The following is a 15,252-nucleotide window of genomic DNA, read 5'->3' as shown; positions in this document are numbered from 1 at the left end:
ATAAAATGTTACATTACATGCATGCACTGCTGATTGTATATGTAGGCCTTCAGGCATGTAATGCATTAGCAAACAGTAAAGATGTGGTTAAACAAAACTTGATATCTCAAATGTCTAACGCTCTAAACACTCCAGTAAGCTTTATTTTCTCTCCAGACAAAGACTAGGGGCATTTTCATTTACAAAAGATGGAAAGTATGGATGCTATTAGTTAAAATGTATTACAATTTCAAAACCACGAGTTTTAAAAGGTGGGATTATAAAAAGCATATTTGTGTACCTGAGTATGAACCGAAGAGGCTGCCAGCACCTCAACATTGAACACTCCTTTGTGATTATCCACCCACTTCATGCCTGGGAGCTGAACCTGCCGCAGAGTGACATCCAACTCATTTAACACTCGGTCCCATCCCAAAGGAGTAGGTAATGACAGGCAAAGTGAAATAAACACAATCTCTTTAAACACACTCACGTCCGGGGTGAGTACAGAGTAGCTAGGTGGGGGCTTTTCCACCGAGACAGGCAAACTGAAGGAGCCGGTGCGTAGACGGCCATGCTGCATCAGAGGGATCCACTGCAGGCAGAAGAAGAGACACACGATCGCTCACCCATGGCAAGGCAACAGAAGGAGCAATCAAACAAGTGAGTGTGTGGGTTGAAGTATTAAATGTGGGCCAGCGAAAGGCATATACTCACGGTGTAGCCCACAGGGGCCTCCAGAGGGGTATTCTGTTTGGGCTGGCAGCTGATGTGGTAAAAGGTGAACAGCAGATGGTGGTTGTCTGTCAGATTGGCCGGAATCTTCATCTTGATCTCCTCATAGAACTCAGGAGACCTTTTTGAGCAAAAGTTGAAAAATTAGACATACTCACAGGGCAACAGTGAGGATCAACAGGTGATTGAGCCTTACTTGTTATGGTAGATGATGGGAGTATACGCTTCTTGCATGAACTCAGGACAACTTGACTTCCCAAAGATGACCTGGTCAAAGGGCAGAGAATAAATACAGTGTTTCCATGACACACACAAAGACGTCCTTTGAAACAATCATCCTCACTGTAGTCGTGTCTATTAACTATTTTCAAACCTTTAAGATCTTATCCTTGACATATCGTGTAATACTACGCTTGGAATAAAGATGTGCGTCTGATATGGTCCAGATATGGACATATTGGTCTATTCAAAGGATTAACTGCTGGAGAGAGAGCCTTCTACTAACAAACGCTGCACATACATCATTTTGCACAGTAAAGATCAAACATCCAAGCAAAGTAAAATTAGCAAAAAAAACATTTTTGAGAGGGGTGCAGTAAAAAAAGTTCCTAATCATCAAAATTAATCACCTAATCATCTTCCAGTAACCTAAATATGCTAAATAAATAGGCCTATTTTCACTCTATATTCATCTGCAAAGGTAAAATTAACAGTTTACGTGGGCCGATCATTTTATATTGATACTTATTGCAAATTTTAACCTTCAAAGTATACCATTCAACCTTTTGATATTCAAAAATAGTTAGTTAAAACACTTAATATTATTAAATGTAAGTAGTAGTGCTGTCAGTTAAACGCGTTATTAACGGTGTTAATGCAAACCCATTTTAAAGGTGTACATTTTTTATTGAGAGTAGTTTTTTTTCACATGCTGTTGCAACAACTAGTATCGTTAGAAAAACTACAACACCCCACCGAACCTAGCTAGACCGGAAACATAACAACAGGCACACCGCACACACTTGTTTGGGCTTGCGAGCAGGCCAAAGAGTAGTAACGTTACTTTTTGAGTGGATGGCAAGCGTGAGATGCCGAAATGGATGCCAATAAGATTCTGAATGGAAAGTTTACTTTTTTAAAGTTGCCAAATGGTTTCATTGACAAGACCAAAGTGGTGTCTGTTTTTTCAAACTGAGCTATCATCGCATTCTGAAATACAACTTGATGGCCAAGCACACAGCTGATGCCAATTATCCCCCCCCTTGTCAAAGTATTTTTTCACCCTTTTATTGATTGACAGTGTTACATTGAGTGAGATTATTTGCTCCAATTGTGAATGACTTCTCCAAGTGAGAATGTTAAACACAAAGTAGGAAAATGTCACAAGGGGTACCAAAAAAACACAGATGTGATAATTTTTTTGTCCTGCGGTTTCACTTTTTAATCTACTAGGAAAATAAACTGAGTACATTACAAGATGTGAAATTGAACACTACAGTAGGCTATATACCAATGTTGTTTACAATAAAAAAAACATTTGCACAAAGCAAGCCAATACACTTTTCCATGTAGATAAGAGCATTAAATTTAGAAAAAATAATGGCACAAAAAGAAATCAAGGGACAATTAGAATGGATCAAAATGTGCGATTAATTGCGGGTTAACTATGACATTAATGCGACTAATCACAATTAAATATTGTAATTGTTTGACAGCATTAGTAAGTAGATGTCACTTCCCTCTGTGCTCAACCAATATGCCCCTTGAAGAAGTTCACTCTTCAAAGCAGACATCAGATATTATTTCACTGCCTCAAGCGGTTCTTTGTGACTGGAGTTTCCTTTTCCTCAGAACATTGCAGTCCTTTATTATATTTGACTGTGACTCACCGGCAAAGCTTGACTGGGGTCCTCCGCTGCCATGAACTGAACCTTCACAGCAATGTTCCTCACTGATCCCTGACGACTGCTGAAGTTCAGACTTTGTGGGTAAACATAGAGCAAGTTCCTGAAAGGCAAAATGATGCAAGGCGGAGAATGAGAAAGATGAAAAGGACAGAATAAAAAAAAAACATTACGAAAGAGTTGAAAGAACACGGTTTGTTGGTTAATTGTACTTAAATGACAATCACGTAATAGTCGTAGGGAGGCAGTTTCACACCACGGTGTCAGCTTATGTTCCGGACAACCTACAAAAGCATTTAATATTCTTATTCTCAGAAAAAAAAAAGATAAGTGTCATGTGTGCACATGGGAAGTGTCAGCCAGTATTGGATTGGTAAAAGTCACCTTAACTGCTGTCCAAATCAAACATTAGAGGTTATTTGTTCATATTTTGAAACAGCTGAGTTTATCCACATGTCAAGAGGCAATGATCTTTAAAATAACATTAAATGTGCAGATTATATGATACTGCTCACACATTTTCTTTATCAAACACAAGAGTTGGTACATTGGTATGCAGTTCTCATGTGTTTGTGACCGAAAATACAAAATTAGTCTCTCCGGGTTTAAACTTCAAGGCAGGGTCCCTGAGTCTAAAGTCATGGACAAGACCTGTGATCGAATCACAGCTGAGCTAATGTTTTACCATGGTATTGGTACATCCAATATAAGGCACACTGACCAGACTCCAAATTCATCATCCATTGGTTATTCTGAGGATGCTGAGGTCTGCAAAGCTCTGATAGACAAATACGCATTTTATAGCCTTATTTCCTCTTTGTGAATACTTTAAATTAAGCAAGTTTACTCCTTAACTGGCTGAATTATTTTTTTTTTAAATCCCAAACTTGTGACCAACTGAACAACTTTTGAAACAGACAACTAGACTACAGTTGTAAGTGATTGGTGTCAAGATGACCTGGGGCCTGTGCCTGCTTTGTTTGGCTGGGTGTTTAAGAGCAGTCCATGCAGGTCCTATCAGGAAGTACGGCAAGATGGGAGACAAGGCAGCGCCACAGGAAGACGTCAACGTGCTCATGTTTGGTGTCATACAGTTCAGCGAATCCCTTAACTATGTTTATGAAACCACTGAGGCAAAGATAGCTAGAATCAGCCAGACTCTGAGGAGCCATGAGGGGACTCTTCAAAAGCTGGAGAGGGAGACTGAACAAGCTGCACAAGTGGAAAAGCAGATTAAAGAAGTGACACAGTTACTACAGGTAAGAAAACACAGAAATATGTAAACAATGGATTTCCTATGTGCTGTTGAATGGTTGTGTTATTACAAAACATTGATATAAGATCTAAAAAGGCACAAGATGAAGGAGAAGAGGAAGATAGAGGCAGTATGTCAAGTATGTAAAGTCTTCATCAGATTAAATTTGTGTGTTTGTCAGCTCTCAAGAGAAAAAACTGTTTTTAAAGGACATGGCATAAAGCAGCATTTTTCAACTGACCATGCTTGGTCAACTCAATCTTCTTTTGTAAGAAAAACTTTCATCATGTAATTTTAAAACGTATTTTCCTGATGTACAGATTAATGTAACTCTTTCATCTGAGATATAAGAGTGAGTGTTATTAAAAAGCTGCATGTCACAGTGTGGGACAGGCAGCTGCCAGCTGCACTGGGATCATATTTGGGGGAAGAGAATAATATGTGCGGATGCTCATTTGACAGGCCCAGATGTCTAAGCAAAAGGCTCAGACCAAGACGACTAAAGACTGGCTGGCCAGCATGGAGCAGGAAGAGGTGGAGCTGAAAACAAAAGTGAAGAAGTTGGAGATGTATCTCAACACTAACATTAGCATCAAAGAGCTGCAGGTAACAGACAGCTTAAAAATCTCTCTGTAGTTACAGATAGAAGAAACCAGCCTCACACCAGCCTGCCAATATTCACTTTTGTTTAATGCAAAAGCATTAAGCAGCTTTACATTTTTGATCACTAGTTTCCAATTTCTTACATTAAATAGTTTACTTTAACTACATTCCTGTTTTTAGGACAGAGCAAAGGAGCAATCTAACATCTTAAAGGGTTTACAGCATTTGAGCCAGTTCCAAAAAGAGAATGTTGAGAGTCAGAATGAGCAGCTCTCCAAACTGCAGATGATGGTAATTCACATGTTCAAAAATGTGTTGTTTTAAGCTTTTCATTTTTTTAATTAAATAAATTAACTGTTTTTTCTTCTTCCAGAGTGAAACTATGACATAGTTATTTTAAGATTCACCACTGAGGTCTCCCAGTCTACGCAGTCTCAACTCTGTAACGCCACTTCCTTCAAACCCTGAAATGTCTGCCATAGAGCTACTCTATGGCCAGAAAATATTTTTTATTAGTACTCTTAGGATTATGTCCTTGTTGTTGCAGCTCTCATCTTTTTTTGTTTTGACTATGATGTACTTAGTAACCTTTTAAAATAAAGTCATTAAATTATTTAGGATTTTGTTTGAGTATCTTGTGTTTTCTGGAATTAAATCAAATATTTTTATATATTAAATAAATGTGTTGTATAATCTACAAAACATTGATATAAAATGAAATTCAAATTCAGAACCTGCTGTCCTCTTTGCTTAAAACCACAGACCAAAGTGAAAGAAGAACAACTCCATAAGAAAATCAATATCCCATCAAACACAGCATGCAATGAAGGAGTGAATGTGTATTTGTTCTAAGGGTCAACATACAGTGTCTGTTTGGGCTGTGCAAATAATTGAATTTTGATTTCAACAGTCACCAAAATAGCATAGATCGAGACAAAACGATTACTTTGCCATGTTCTGTTTTGCAAGAACACTCTTATTTTGTCTTGTGTTCTGAACGACACACGCACGTGCGCATCGCACTTCCGCCCAATTTAAAAACTCAGCGCGAGTAGAGATGGCAGAAGGAGTGCAGCCACGGCAGCGTTTGGGGAGCAAAGAAGGCAAAACCAACTCAATTGTCTGGGAAAAGTTAACGTTAGCTAACCCTGCGGTCCCTCTGCTTCGCCGCTGTAGACGTTGCATTTACCCGACACGCTGTATTCACTTACTGTTTATAACTTTTTCCAGCTGGGTGCATAGGCCTTCTAAGCCCAATTGAGGGCAACATTATTGTTCATATTTTAGCACAATGTTTAGTAATGACAGTAGGCTAGTAGTGGGCACAGTGAATAAAAATGTGACATGTGATGCAATATTGTGTTATGTATCTGGAATTGTACATTAGCCGTGTAAAGTTATGTGAAATATCTCTAAAAGCTGAACCAACTCACAGTAGTTAAACAGATTTTATTCTGATCCAAAGAATTTTTTTGGGTGAGATAAAGGACACTAAAAGATTATACCCTGGACACTATCCAAAGGTTAATGAGTAATCGTGTTAAATAATCGTAATTTCAACTTTGTTGTGATTTTTACTATTTTTTCCATAATCAAGCAGCCCTAGTGTGGGTATACATGTGTGTATCTGTGATAGGTAAACACTCACCTGTAGGTGGTGTGCGGTGTGTATACATAGCGAGCAGGGAACTCCAGCACGTCTTTGGTTGGGCGAACACGCAGGTCAGGGTAAGGCTTCACATGAAGCAGCTCTGGTGACAGGCAGTAATGAGGTGAGTCCGGAGCTGGAGAGATGTCAATCTTCAACTGGGCTGAGGGACAAAATAATTCATGAAGGACCAACAAGGTAGAAAAGCTGCTCATCACAAATCTGTAATCAACCTTTCCACATGAACTCCGACAATTTCACATAAACATTAACTATGCACTACAGCATATTGAGTATACCTGTGACAGGCCTTAGTCGTCGCAGAACAGAGGACGGTCTGCGCATATCTGCCAGATACTTGTAGAGGTCCTCATCACTCAGTCTGTCCCCCTCCTTCACGTAAACAAACAGAAGAGCAGAGTTTGCATTGGGCTTACTAAACGCCTCATTAAACTATAGTTATAACAGCTGCCACTTCTAAAAAAGAGCAAAGAGGTACTATACAATAATGTTAACAACTCATAAAATGATTTGTGGTTGAAACATTTGATTACATGTTTTCGGCAAGATAGTGCTTGTAATAATCTCCATTTAATCTTATTACTTTAATAGAAAAAGAAATCATGGATTTTACTGGAAAAACTACAATTGTGTATATATATATATATATATATATATATATATATATATATATATATATATATATATATATATATATATATATATATATATAATTTCCAGAATTATAACACTCTCTCTTGCCAATTGCCCTAAACTTCTATAATGACAAGTTTCCAGCCTCTTTAAAAGAAGTCCATCCTTGATTCATAGGTTGTCTAAGATATAACAGGCTAGACAAATCTGGATTCAATTTGATGTGAAATTATAAGTACTACTTAACTCTTCACCTTTTTACCATTACAGTAACAATACTCAGCTTTATAACTAAAAATATGTAATTTGACTATTAACAAATTTACTAATTTCAATATTAAATCATACATTACAGTCAGGATAACTATAACATTTACTAATAATTGAGTCATAAAACAGAGTCTGACCTGTTTAAAGAAGTTGGTGACGGTCAACGTTGCTGGACGGAAAGTGGCAAAGTTACACACGTCATCCCCAACACTCATCCGTTCAAACCCCTTTTTCTTTCTCTCATTCCATGTTCCATGGCCTTTTCGCTCTGGTAGGAAGAAAAATCATATGATATTTGAGACATGTGCATGAATGTTACTTATACAATATTTTTTGTCACTGTAATTAGTTAAATGCTCTGTGTATGTGCATGTGTGACACTGTATTAAATTGAGGAAGTTGTTGCAATCAGCAGTACCAGAGTCAGAATCAGGGTCCGAGCGATCCAGACCTCCCACACTGCTGACGATGTTGAGAAGGTGAATGGCTGTCCAGGCAAAAGGCATGCGAAAACGGCCAAGACGACTACAGGACTGCTCTGCCTGTTGACGCAGCTTCTCCAGCTTCTCCTTGTGCTAAAGCAGGACAAAGAGCAGGCAATACTAGGGCAAATCCTTATATATGGCTGGACTGTTTATAGGGAATATGCTTGATTGTGGCCAAATTGTTACATGGATAGACAGCGCTGGTGTCTATAATGTGAATAATGTTACATGTTAATCTATAATGGACCCAGTAATATTTGTTTGTTTTTGCTGAAGTAGCATATCACCTGGTAAACCATACATATGGTGAAGATACGTTTAGAAAAAATAACACAATGAGCTCCAACCATAGTGGAACTTCATCACTAGGTGACAGAGCAACAGAGTAACAAAGCGAAAGTGGCTGAATCTCAGTTCCCTTTAATAGCTCCTCGTTTGAACAGGACATGTGAGAGCAGCCTTCCCGGAAGCAGTACAGCTGATAGCCATTGCTAACTGAAACAAGTCACACTTCAACCATTTCCTTGTTTCCTCTGTCCTCGCAGGATTAACTTGCATCCCTCCTATGCTTCCTCAGTGGGACATACTAAGATGCGAGAAAGGGAAGCGAGTGAAGGAACTGTGGATGCAATTTATGAGAACTAGGATTCGGCCTAAGTTTTGAGGTTGTAAGGCTGGCTTTAGGCCCTGGCGGACCACGGTCCAGCTAAAAAAAATCCAAAAAGTAATGACAGTTTTAATATATCTGCAGGGTTCAACACAGTTTACCTGCCAAAGAGGATGGTAAATATTGCTTCTACCCAGACAGAATTGAGTAATGCTTATGACTAGACAGTAAAACGGTCCCACATGCATGCAGTTCCTCAGCATTGCAAAAGTTAAAAACACGTTTTTGGCTCCATTACCTTGGAGGAATCCGACTCTTTCATGACCATGTAGGGTTCACAGCACTCTCCAATGTCTCCTTGTTGGAGGACTTTCTCAAGCTGAAACACATGCAACTATTGTTACACAATAAAGCACATCTTTTATCACATACTTTGTGATACTTTTTTATACTATATTGACTTCTGAGCTAATTTAAATAGCACTTTTAATACCAAATAGAAGAGCAAGTGAACTATGAGCCAGTAAAAAATAATCATTGTATGCCATTAAGTCACATTCTTCTGTGTAAAAGTGGGTTCTCTCCATACCTTAATGACCAAAAAGATATCGGCGGAAGGGTATGTGATGGAGAAAATGGCAGAACGGGCCAGTGTGGAAATTGCTACATGAGGTGTGTGGGGTTTAAGCAGCCCTTTCATCTGATCCGAGTTCAGGTCAAAGTAGAAATTCTCAGAGATCTGTTGGGGGAAGATTGAGATAACGGGAAACAGCAGAGGGAGGGGATTGAAAGATGATAATGGGAATGCACGTCAAGTGATTTGAATTCAGTTTTGACTTAATAATCTAAACCACAAGACCACTTAGACCTTTTTGAGACAAGGGAAATGTAATTAGTTAAGTATGAGCTCAGCATTACGTAAGCAGTTTCACAGAGAGTGAGTCATACTCATGAATACTCATTGTATCAAATAAAAAATGATCTGCTAGCAATATATGCAAAATATATACCTTTTTCTTTTCCTTGATGTCATACAGGGCAAGTGTGCCAAATATGGGCTCAATTTCTATTTCAAACCTGAAAAACAGACAAAATATAGGTATTGCAGGTGTTTCTAAAATATTGTGTGAGGGTGTGAAGATGTAAATGTCAGCTGTTACATTCCAAATGTTACTTACTTCAGAGACAGACATTTGACCATAATCCTCTGGCCACAGTGTTCCTTGGGCATTTCAGGGACAGAGCATCTCTCTACTGCTTCATCCTGCCACACACAAAAACCCCATGCACAATACACACTGCAGCATAACATTTACACAGATGTCATGGCAACGTAGGGGCAGAGCAAGCGATAGTGTGTACACACATATAAAGGAAGAAGGATGAAGCTAGAGAAAGAGAACCTAGAGAAAGAAAAAGCTAGCTATTCTGTAGAAGTGGCTGGGTTTGCTGACATGACGGACATTCACTTTTAGGGAACACTAATGTTACTGTGAACTGAACAAATACAACTAGATGAAGGTTTAGACAATCCCCTCACTTATTAGATGTGTGGCCTTAGCTGTGTGCTGTAGTGCCACTGGCAATTTTTCCTGTTATTTAGCCTAATATTAAACTGAATAAAAACTATAACTATATTTGAGCTACAAGAAATCCGTCATTAGCTTTGTAAAGCTTAAGAAGCTTTATTATTGGGGTGGCCTCTAGCTCACCCAGTAAGAGTGTGCGCCACATGTAGGCTAAGGCCTTTGCGGCGGCCTGGTTTAAAATCCGACCTGTGGCCTTTAGCTGCGTGTAATCCCATATCTCCCTCCCACCTTTCCTGTCTATCAACTGTCACTCATAAATAATGGGGAAAAAAACCCAAAAATAATCAAAAAAACAAACAAAAAAAACTGTATTATTTCATAGAAACTAGGTAAGAGACTAAGAGACATGAAAAATACTTTAATATGATAAAGTCACATTATTACTTTAAGATAGCCTCTAGGCGCCCGTATAGCTCAGTTGGTAGAACGGGCGCCCATATAGAGGTTTACTCCTCATCGCAACAGGCCCGGGTTCGACTCCAACCTGCGGCTCTTTGCTGCATGTCTCTATCCCCTTTCATTTCTTCAGCTGCCAATAAAGGCCTAAAAATGCCCCAAAAATAATCTTAACACAACAGGGGCAGATACAGGAGGGTTTAAAACAAACCTCATCAGGTGGAGGGTACAGGCCCAACAGGTCACCGTGGCGCCCCTGCAAGCGTGCTTCCGTATTGCGTCGGTCCATGTCCTCTGCGGCTGTGTGGTCGAGCACAGACGGCAGAAGTGCGTCTGGGGAGGAATTCTTCAGGTCAAATATACTGGAGGCCCAGCTGCCCCGAGGTGTCTCATCGAGGCTGACTGACCGCCGCTTTGCGTCATCCTGCAGAGTGAGATAAAGCAAAGAGGACAGCTTTAAGTGCTCACTGCAGATGTTTTAGAAACAACATGCTACAGATCCAATTACCTTATTACCCATTTAATATGACTCATATGGAGACTGTGTAATGAATAATGGACAAGGTATATCCATTTATACATTACTCATTCATACTCATGTATGTACAGTAGATCAATAAAATAATTTAATGAACCTAAAATGACTGGTCACTCAAGATAACGAGTCTTTTAAACATCACCATTAGCTACCTGGTCGTCCTGGCGCTCATCAGCAGCAACCTCGTCCAGTTCAAAGGTCTGTTTGACCAGCCCTCGCTGCCTCTCCCTCTGTCGCTCTGAGTTGTGAGGGGTGTATGCAGTACTGTAGCGCAGATATCTATGGGAAATCAGAAATAAAAAGTTTTCCCAGTGATCATGTAGTATCTGGCAATCGTGTGAACGGGGAATAGTGGTGCACATCATTAAACAATAGATGAAACGTACTGTAGGTTAATTCAAGCTTGTACCACAACTGACAGCACTCACTTTCTTTGAATGACGAGCCAGTCATCTGTGTAGACTGCCAAGGCATCTCTAACTCTGGGGTCCAGGGAGCTGCGTAGAAAAACACATTAATAATTGAGCAAAGCATGCTTTTAATATTTATGTTCATTCAGTGTCACAGAGAGAAAACCATTGTTCCTATCTGTGATGATATTTGTCCTCCATTACAGTAATATTGTTCTACAGTGTGTGTGAGCGTGGGTAAAGACCATAGAGGTGTGTGTGTTACAGTACGAGGGTTGTGTTGGCCATTAGCAGTTGGACTTACTCCTCCTCCTCAGGCAGCGGGGGCTCCAGTGTAATGCACTCTTTTTCCAGCAGTAGAAGTTCCAGGTCATCATGGGGGAACTCCATTAGCTCTCTGAGCGGCCCGGGCTCCACCCCAGGAGCATGACTGCTCACATACTCCTCAAAGTCCACCGGCTCAACCACCTCCGTCAGGGGCAACTGGCATTAAACGTGAGACTATTATGTACCAATAACTATGACATGGCCATAATAACAGGTCCTAATCTGATCAGAAGGATCAGAAATATTTACAAGATGTGGTAAAAGGAGGCAGGATGTGATTAGGACAGAACAATCTGGGGTATTTGACATGTATACATACACAATACAATTTAATGGATGAAAATAAAATGAGGTACTCACTGTAGATAAATACTTGTCTTTAGTGGGCTTATTAATAATAATAAAGTGTATGGGCACTTCTCACTGAACTCAGTGTCAAAAATAGTATTTAGATGACTTCCTGCACATTGTCCATGTTCACAAAATGATTAAAGGATAAGTTCAATGTTTTACTGAATGGTGTTTCAGTTTTCAGATCTCAATTCTTCTAATCCCTATGCACACTGTTTATGTTACAGCTAACAAGTCTGCCAGACACTACTGCTAGCGGTATGTAAAACCACTAAGTGTTTATATAAATTATAGTTTAATACAATGTCTCTGCAATTTTACCCTAAACCTATTTTAGCTCATCTCCTTTGCTCTAATGGAACACATCTAGACGGCACTATGGTGGTGATGGCGCAGTGGATATGACACATGCCTTTAGTGTGGGAGATCTGGGTTCAATTACCACTGTGAACATCAACCAATGTGTCCCTGAGCAAGACACTTAACCCCTCGTTGCTCCAAGGGCGTCTGACCTCTGACACATATAGAAATTCTAAGTCGATTTGGATAAAAGCGCCAGCTGAATGACATGTAATGTAATGAGTTAACAGTCTCTATTCCACAACCTATGTTTGCTTTCTGGTTCAAAGCAAAAGTCCATCCTCATTCTTTCAACATGACAACAGACATTTTCAAGACAACCACATTACTTTATTTTGGGTAAGCACCCATGCAGAAACCTTGCCTGGCTGTTAAACAACACAGGTGAGAAAGAGCAGGTATATCATGTTTCAAACCACCTCCTTTCACGCCTGCTGTCAACACTTATTAAAACTACACGCATCTGCACTCTTTCTATCAAAAAGTAAACCTAATTCCCACAGTTACACCCATCAACTTCTGACGTTGCTAACTGGAGCTTTAAACCTGCTGGCTTTAAACTCTGGCAGATTAAAATATAGGGTGACTCACAGGGTGGTGTGCGCCTCCTCGTTTCTTGTTCAGCTGAGGAGAGCCATAGTCTCTAGACACTTGTTTTCTGACCTCTGCAGCAACCGTCCTGAGCAAGAGAAAATTATCAAAGATTTGTCAGCTGGTAAACAGAGAACAAAAGCACAAATTTACAGACATAAAAACTAGCTGGACAAATCCTGTTAATGGTCAAGTTGTGTGGTTTTAAAATTAAATTAAATATAGTAACTGATTTGCATAAAGCGTAAATCTCATTACTGAAACCACTGTTAAAGAAACTTACAATACTGCCTAAATAAAATACTTTTAAAATTGATAGTGCACATTTAAACTTTTCTGATTTTGTTAAAACTCTACAATCAACAAAACAGAAGTTTTCCGGCTTCTGGAACTATTAGTGTTGCTGAAGGCCAGCAGCTGTTCTGAATAGGGACTCATGCGGATTGCATGAGCGGTAGCGAGCTGGTTTCAGGGAGCAGGCACAGAGCCAGAGCTCTGTCTATGGCCTTTATGGACTAACGGCAAATGGGAGGCTTAAAGAGAAACAAAGCAGGGGAAAAACAATCCTCTCACAGAGACAGTTAGCAGCTGTCCCTCTAAAACCACATTTCTTTTTCTCTCGTATCACACAGCTGCAAAGGCTTCAACGTTTCCCAAACCATGGTAGTCATAATTACATAGCTACAGTTCGCGCCTGCATTCTATCAATATACACATAGACTGTAAGCAGAGAAGAAGACCTAGACCTCTACTCCAATCTCCAAGATGTAGCAAGACTTCCTGATGATAACAAAGTATTCTTTGGAATCAGCCTTTTCCACGTAGATATATTTTATGAGTGCTATACCCTCAAAAGATGAGGAAACCGTTTCTGCTGCCTTAAATTTAAAACAGGAAAAAGGAAAGCTATCGACTGCAGGGGCAATAGCCTGAACACCACTTCCCACCCTTTCCTGCAGCCGCCACTAGACAATGGACTGGGCTGCACTTAGGAGAGGACAGACGGGACTTGGGGAATGCAGTGTGAGACTGCATGATGGAGCAAATATCTCAACAGGATATTTTTTTGACAATTAACAGGCATTTAAACAAAGTGACAGGCTACTAATAATGCAATACTACTCAAAATAAAACAACCTTGTGAAGGAGCCTGATCCAAAGTTAATACTATCAGCTGAACTAATATGATTTGAGGAAGGTTTTCACAAGGGTGTGGAAATATTCACTTGCAGGTTAATGATAATGTCATCCTGTTTGTTTTCTGGTAACAATCATAATCAGTTTCTTGATTAGATGAACTGTGATGACAGTGTGATTTGGTGCACAACCATGGATTGGAGGAGCCCCATTTATACAAAATATATATCTCAGCAAACAGGGAGGCACTTGGCTGCAAATACCTCCAGATACTAAGTCTTAACGCGTGCTATTCAAAGAGTCAGTTGACAGATGTTCCATGGCTTTAAGAGTTCTCCTAGAATCTGATTAATAGTTATTTAGAATAATAACACATACTAGATTTCCAGTCCATACCTTTTTCACAAGGAGAGAAAACCAGTTTACAACATGTGGAAACAGGTTGCTACAATAATGCTGCAAGGCGTTCACACGACACAAGAACAAAACATTATTAACATCAATACATGTCACTTGGAAACATTTTGTAAAGCATTTCCAACGGTGTACAGGTACATATTTTAACGGACTACTGAAATATCTGAGACTTTAAATTATCCCTCAGCTTCACAATGTTCTTCTTAAGTAGCCTTAAGTAGCTCAATCATTGTTGATGACAATGCTCTTACGATGCTACGTTAACGTGAATAAAACGGGCTACTAAACTCTTCAAAGTGCGAGAGCCCATTTATGAGAACGCAAACTGCTCCAATTACATTAGCTTAATTCCAGGAATGTACAGTTGTGTTTATACTGACGGGTTTATGGTCAGTGATACCTTTCAAATCCTAGCATACTGGCTATTATGTGCCGAATGTCCAGCGGGTCACTCTCACGCAGCGCTAACGGCACAACTGTAACGTTAGCTGCTGAACAATAACTTCTGTTACTGTCTCACCGGTTGATTTTATGAGCAAACGCCCTCCTTTCGCTCGCTGTAGATGTCATTTCTTGTCTCCATGTAAAGAAGCTCTTCGAAGTCAAATTGAAAGTACTCTCCCTCTCCTGTGCCTTGGCTAAAAGTCCCGTCTTGTGAGGGGATGCGGACTCTCAGACCGCTTCCTTCTCCACGCTAGGACTGGCCATGGATCCCTCCCTGTTCCTCCTAGCGGCTGGGAGCTGAACGGTGGCCGTAGCGTCAAGGTATGATACACGTAGGCTACGACATCCTGTAAAAAAATCTAAATAAAATACAAAATAAAAATGCGATTTGCTTATACGCAACAACATAACAATAGTTTGTAGCATATATTTCAGTTACTACTTCTATGGAGATGTAGCAATTTTTAAATGAGCGTGTTAAATGTGTTTAAATGTAACGGCGTCATTAATTCACTTCCGGTCTTACAGTAGGCTACTTGTCCCCATTGATTC

General features: G+C 39.7%; 2 protein-coding genes across 5 annotated transcripts in view; one reads left to right on the top strand and one right to left on the bottom strand.

Annotated features, from left to right (window-relative positions):
• Positions 1–15,041, bottom strand: part of LOC117958015 (dedicator of cytokinesis protein 7-like) — a 32,092-nt gene extending 17,051 nt beyond the window's left edge. For 2 of the 4 annotated variants that reach the window (XM_034894191.1, XM_034894192.1), the window contains exons 1-19: positions 14,777–15,040; positions 12,703–12,790; positions 11,378–11,556; positions 11,092–11,160; positions 10,816–10,942; positions 10,337–10,549; positions 9,319–9,404; positions 9,151–9,217; positions 8,730–8,879; positions 8,439–8,519; positions 7,467–7,623; positions 7,186–7,316; positions 6,424–6,517; positions 6,125–6,287; positions 2,604–2,721; positions 911–981; positions 697–835; positions 473–574; positions 281–367 (exon numbers count right to left, since the gene is read on the bottom strand). In XM_034894191.1, the coding sequence (XP_034750082.1) occupies positions 281–367; positions 473–574; positions 697–835; positions 911–981; positions 2,604–2,721; positions 6,125–6,287; positions 6,424–6,517; positions 7,186–7,316; positions 7,467–7,623; positions 8,439–8,519; positions 8,730–8,879; positions 9,151–9,217; positions 9,319–9,404; positions 10,337–10,549; positions 10,816–10,942; positions 11,092–11,160; positions 11,378–11,556; positions 12,703–12,790; positions 14,777–14,826 (2,172 nt within the window). In that variant the 5' untranslated portion in view covers positions 14,827–15,040. Of the gene's footprint in view, positions 1–280; positions 368–472; positions 575–696; positions 836–910; positions 982–2,603; positions 2,722–6,124; positions 6,288–6,423; positions 6,518–7,185; positions 7,317–7,466; positions 7,624–8,438; positions 8,520–8,729; positions 8,880–9,150; positions 9,218–9,318; positions 9,405–10,336; positions 10,550–10,815; positions 10,943–11,091; positions 11,161–11,377; positions 11,557–12,702; positions 12,791–14,776 lie in introns of all 4 variants that reach the window. The other 2 variants (XM_034894193.1, XM_034894190.1) reach the window with 2 other exon arrangements.
• Positions 3,348–5,106, top strand: si:dkey-114l24.2 (uncharacterized protein LOC107990273 homolog). The gene is made up of 4 exons (XM_034894223.1): positions 3,348–3,877; positions 4,336–4,479; positions 4,657–4,767; positions 4,850–5,106. Exons 1-4 carry the CDS (start codon positions 3,572–3,574, stop codon positions 4,865–4,867), a joined length of 579 nt encoding a protein of 192 aa, XP_034750114.1. The 5' UTR covers positions 3,348–3,571; the 3' UTR covers positions 4,868–5,106.
• Positions 15,042–15,252: the final 211 nt, after the last annotated feature.

The sequence above is a fragment of the Etheostoma cragini genome, chromosome 15, assembly GCF_013103735.1.
Source record: "Etheostoma cragini isolate CJK2018 chromosome 15, CSU_Ecrag_1.0, whole genome shotgun sequence".
NCBI lineage: Eukaryota > Metazoa > Chordata > Actinopteri > Perciformes > Percidae > Etheostoma > Etheostoma cragini.
Note: the sequence above shows the minus strand (reverse complement) of the source record. Positions and strands in the feature narration are given on the sequence as shown.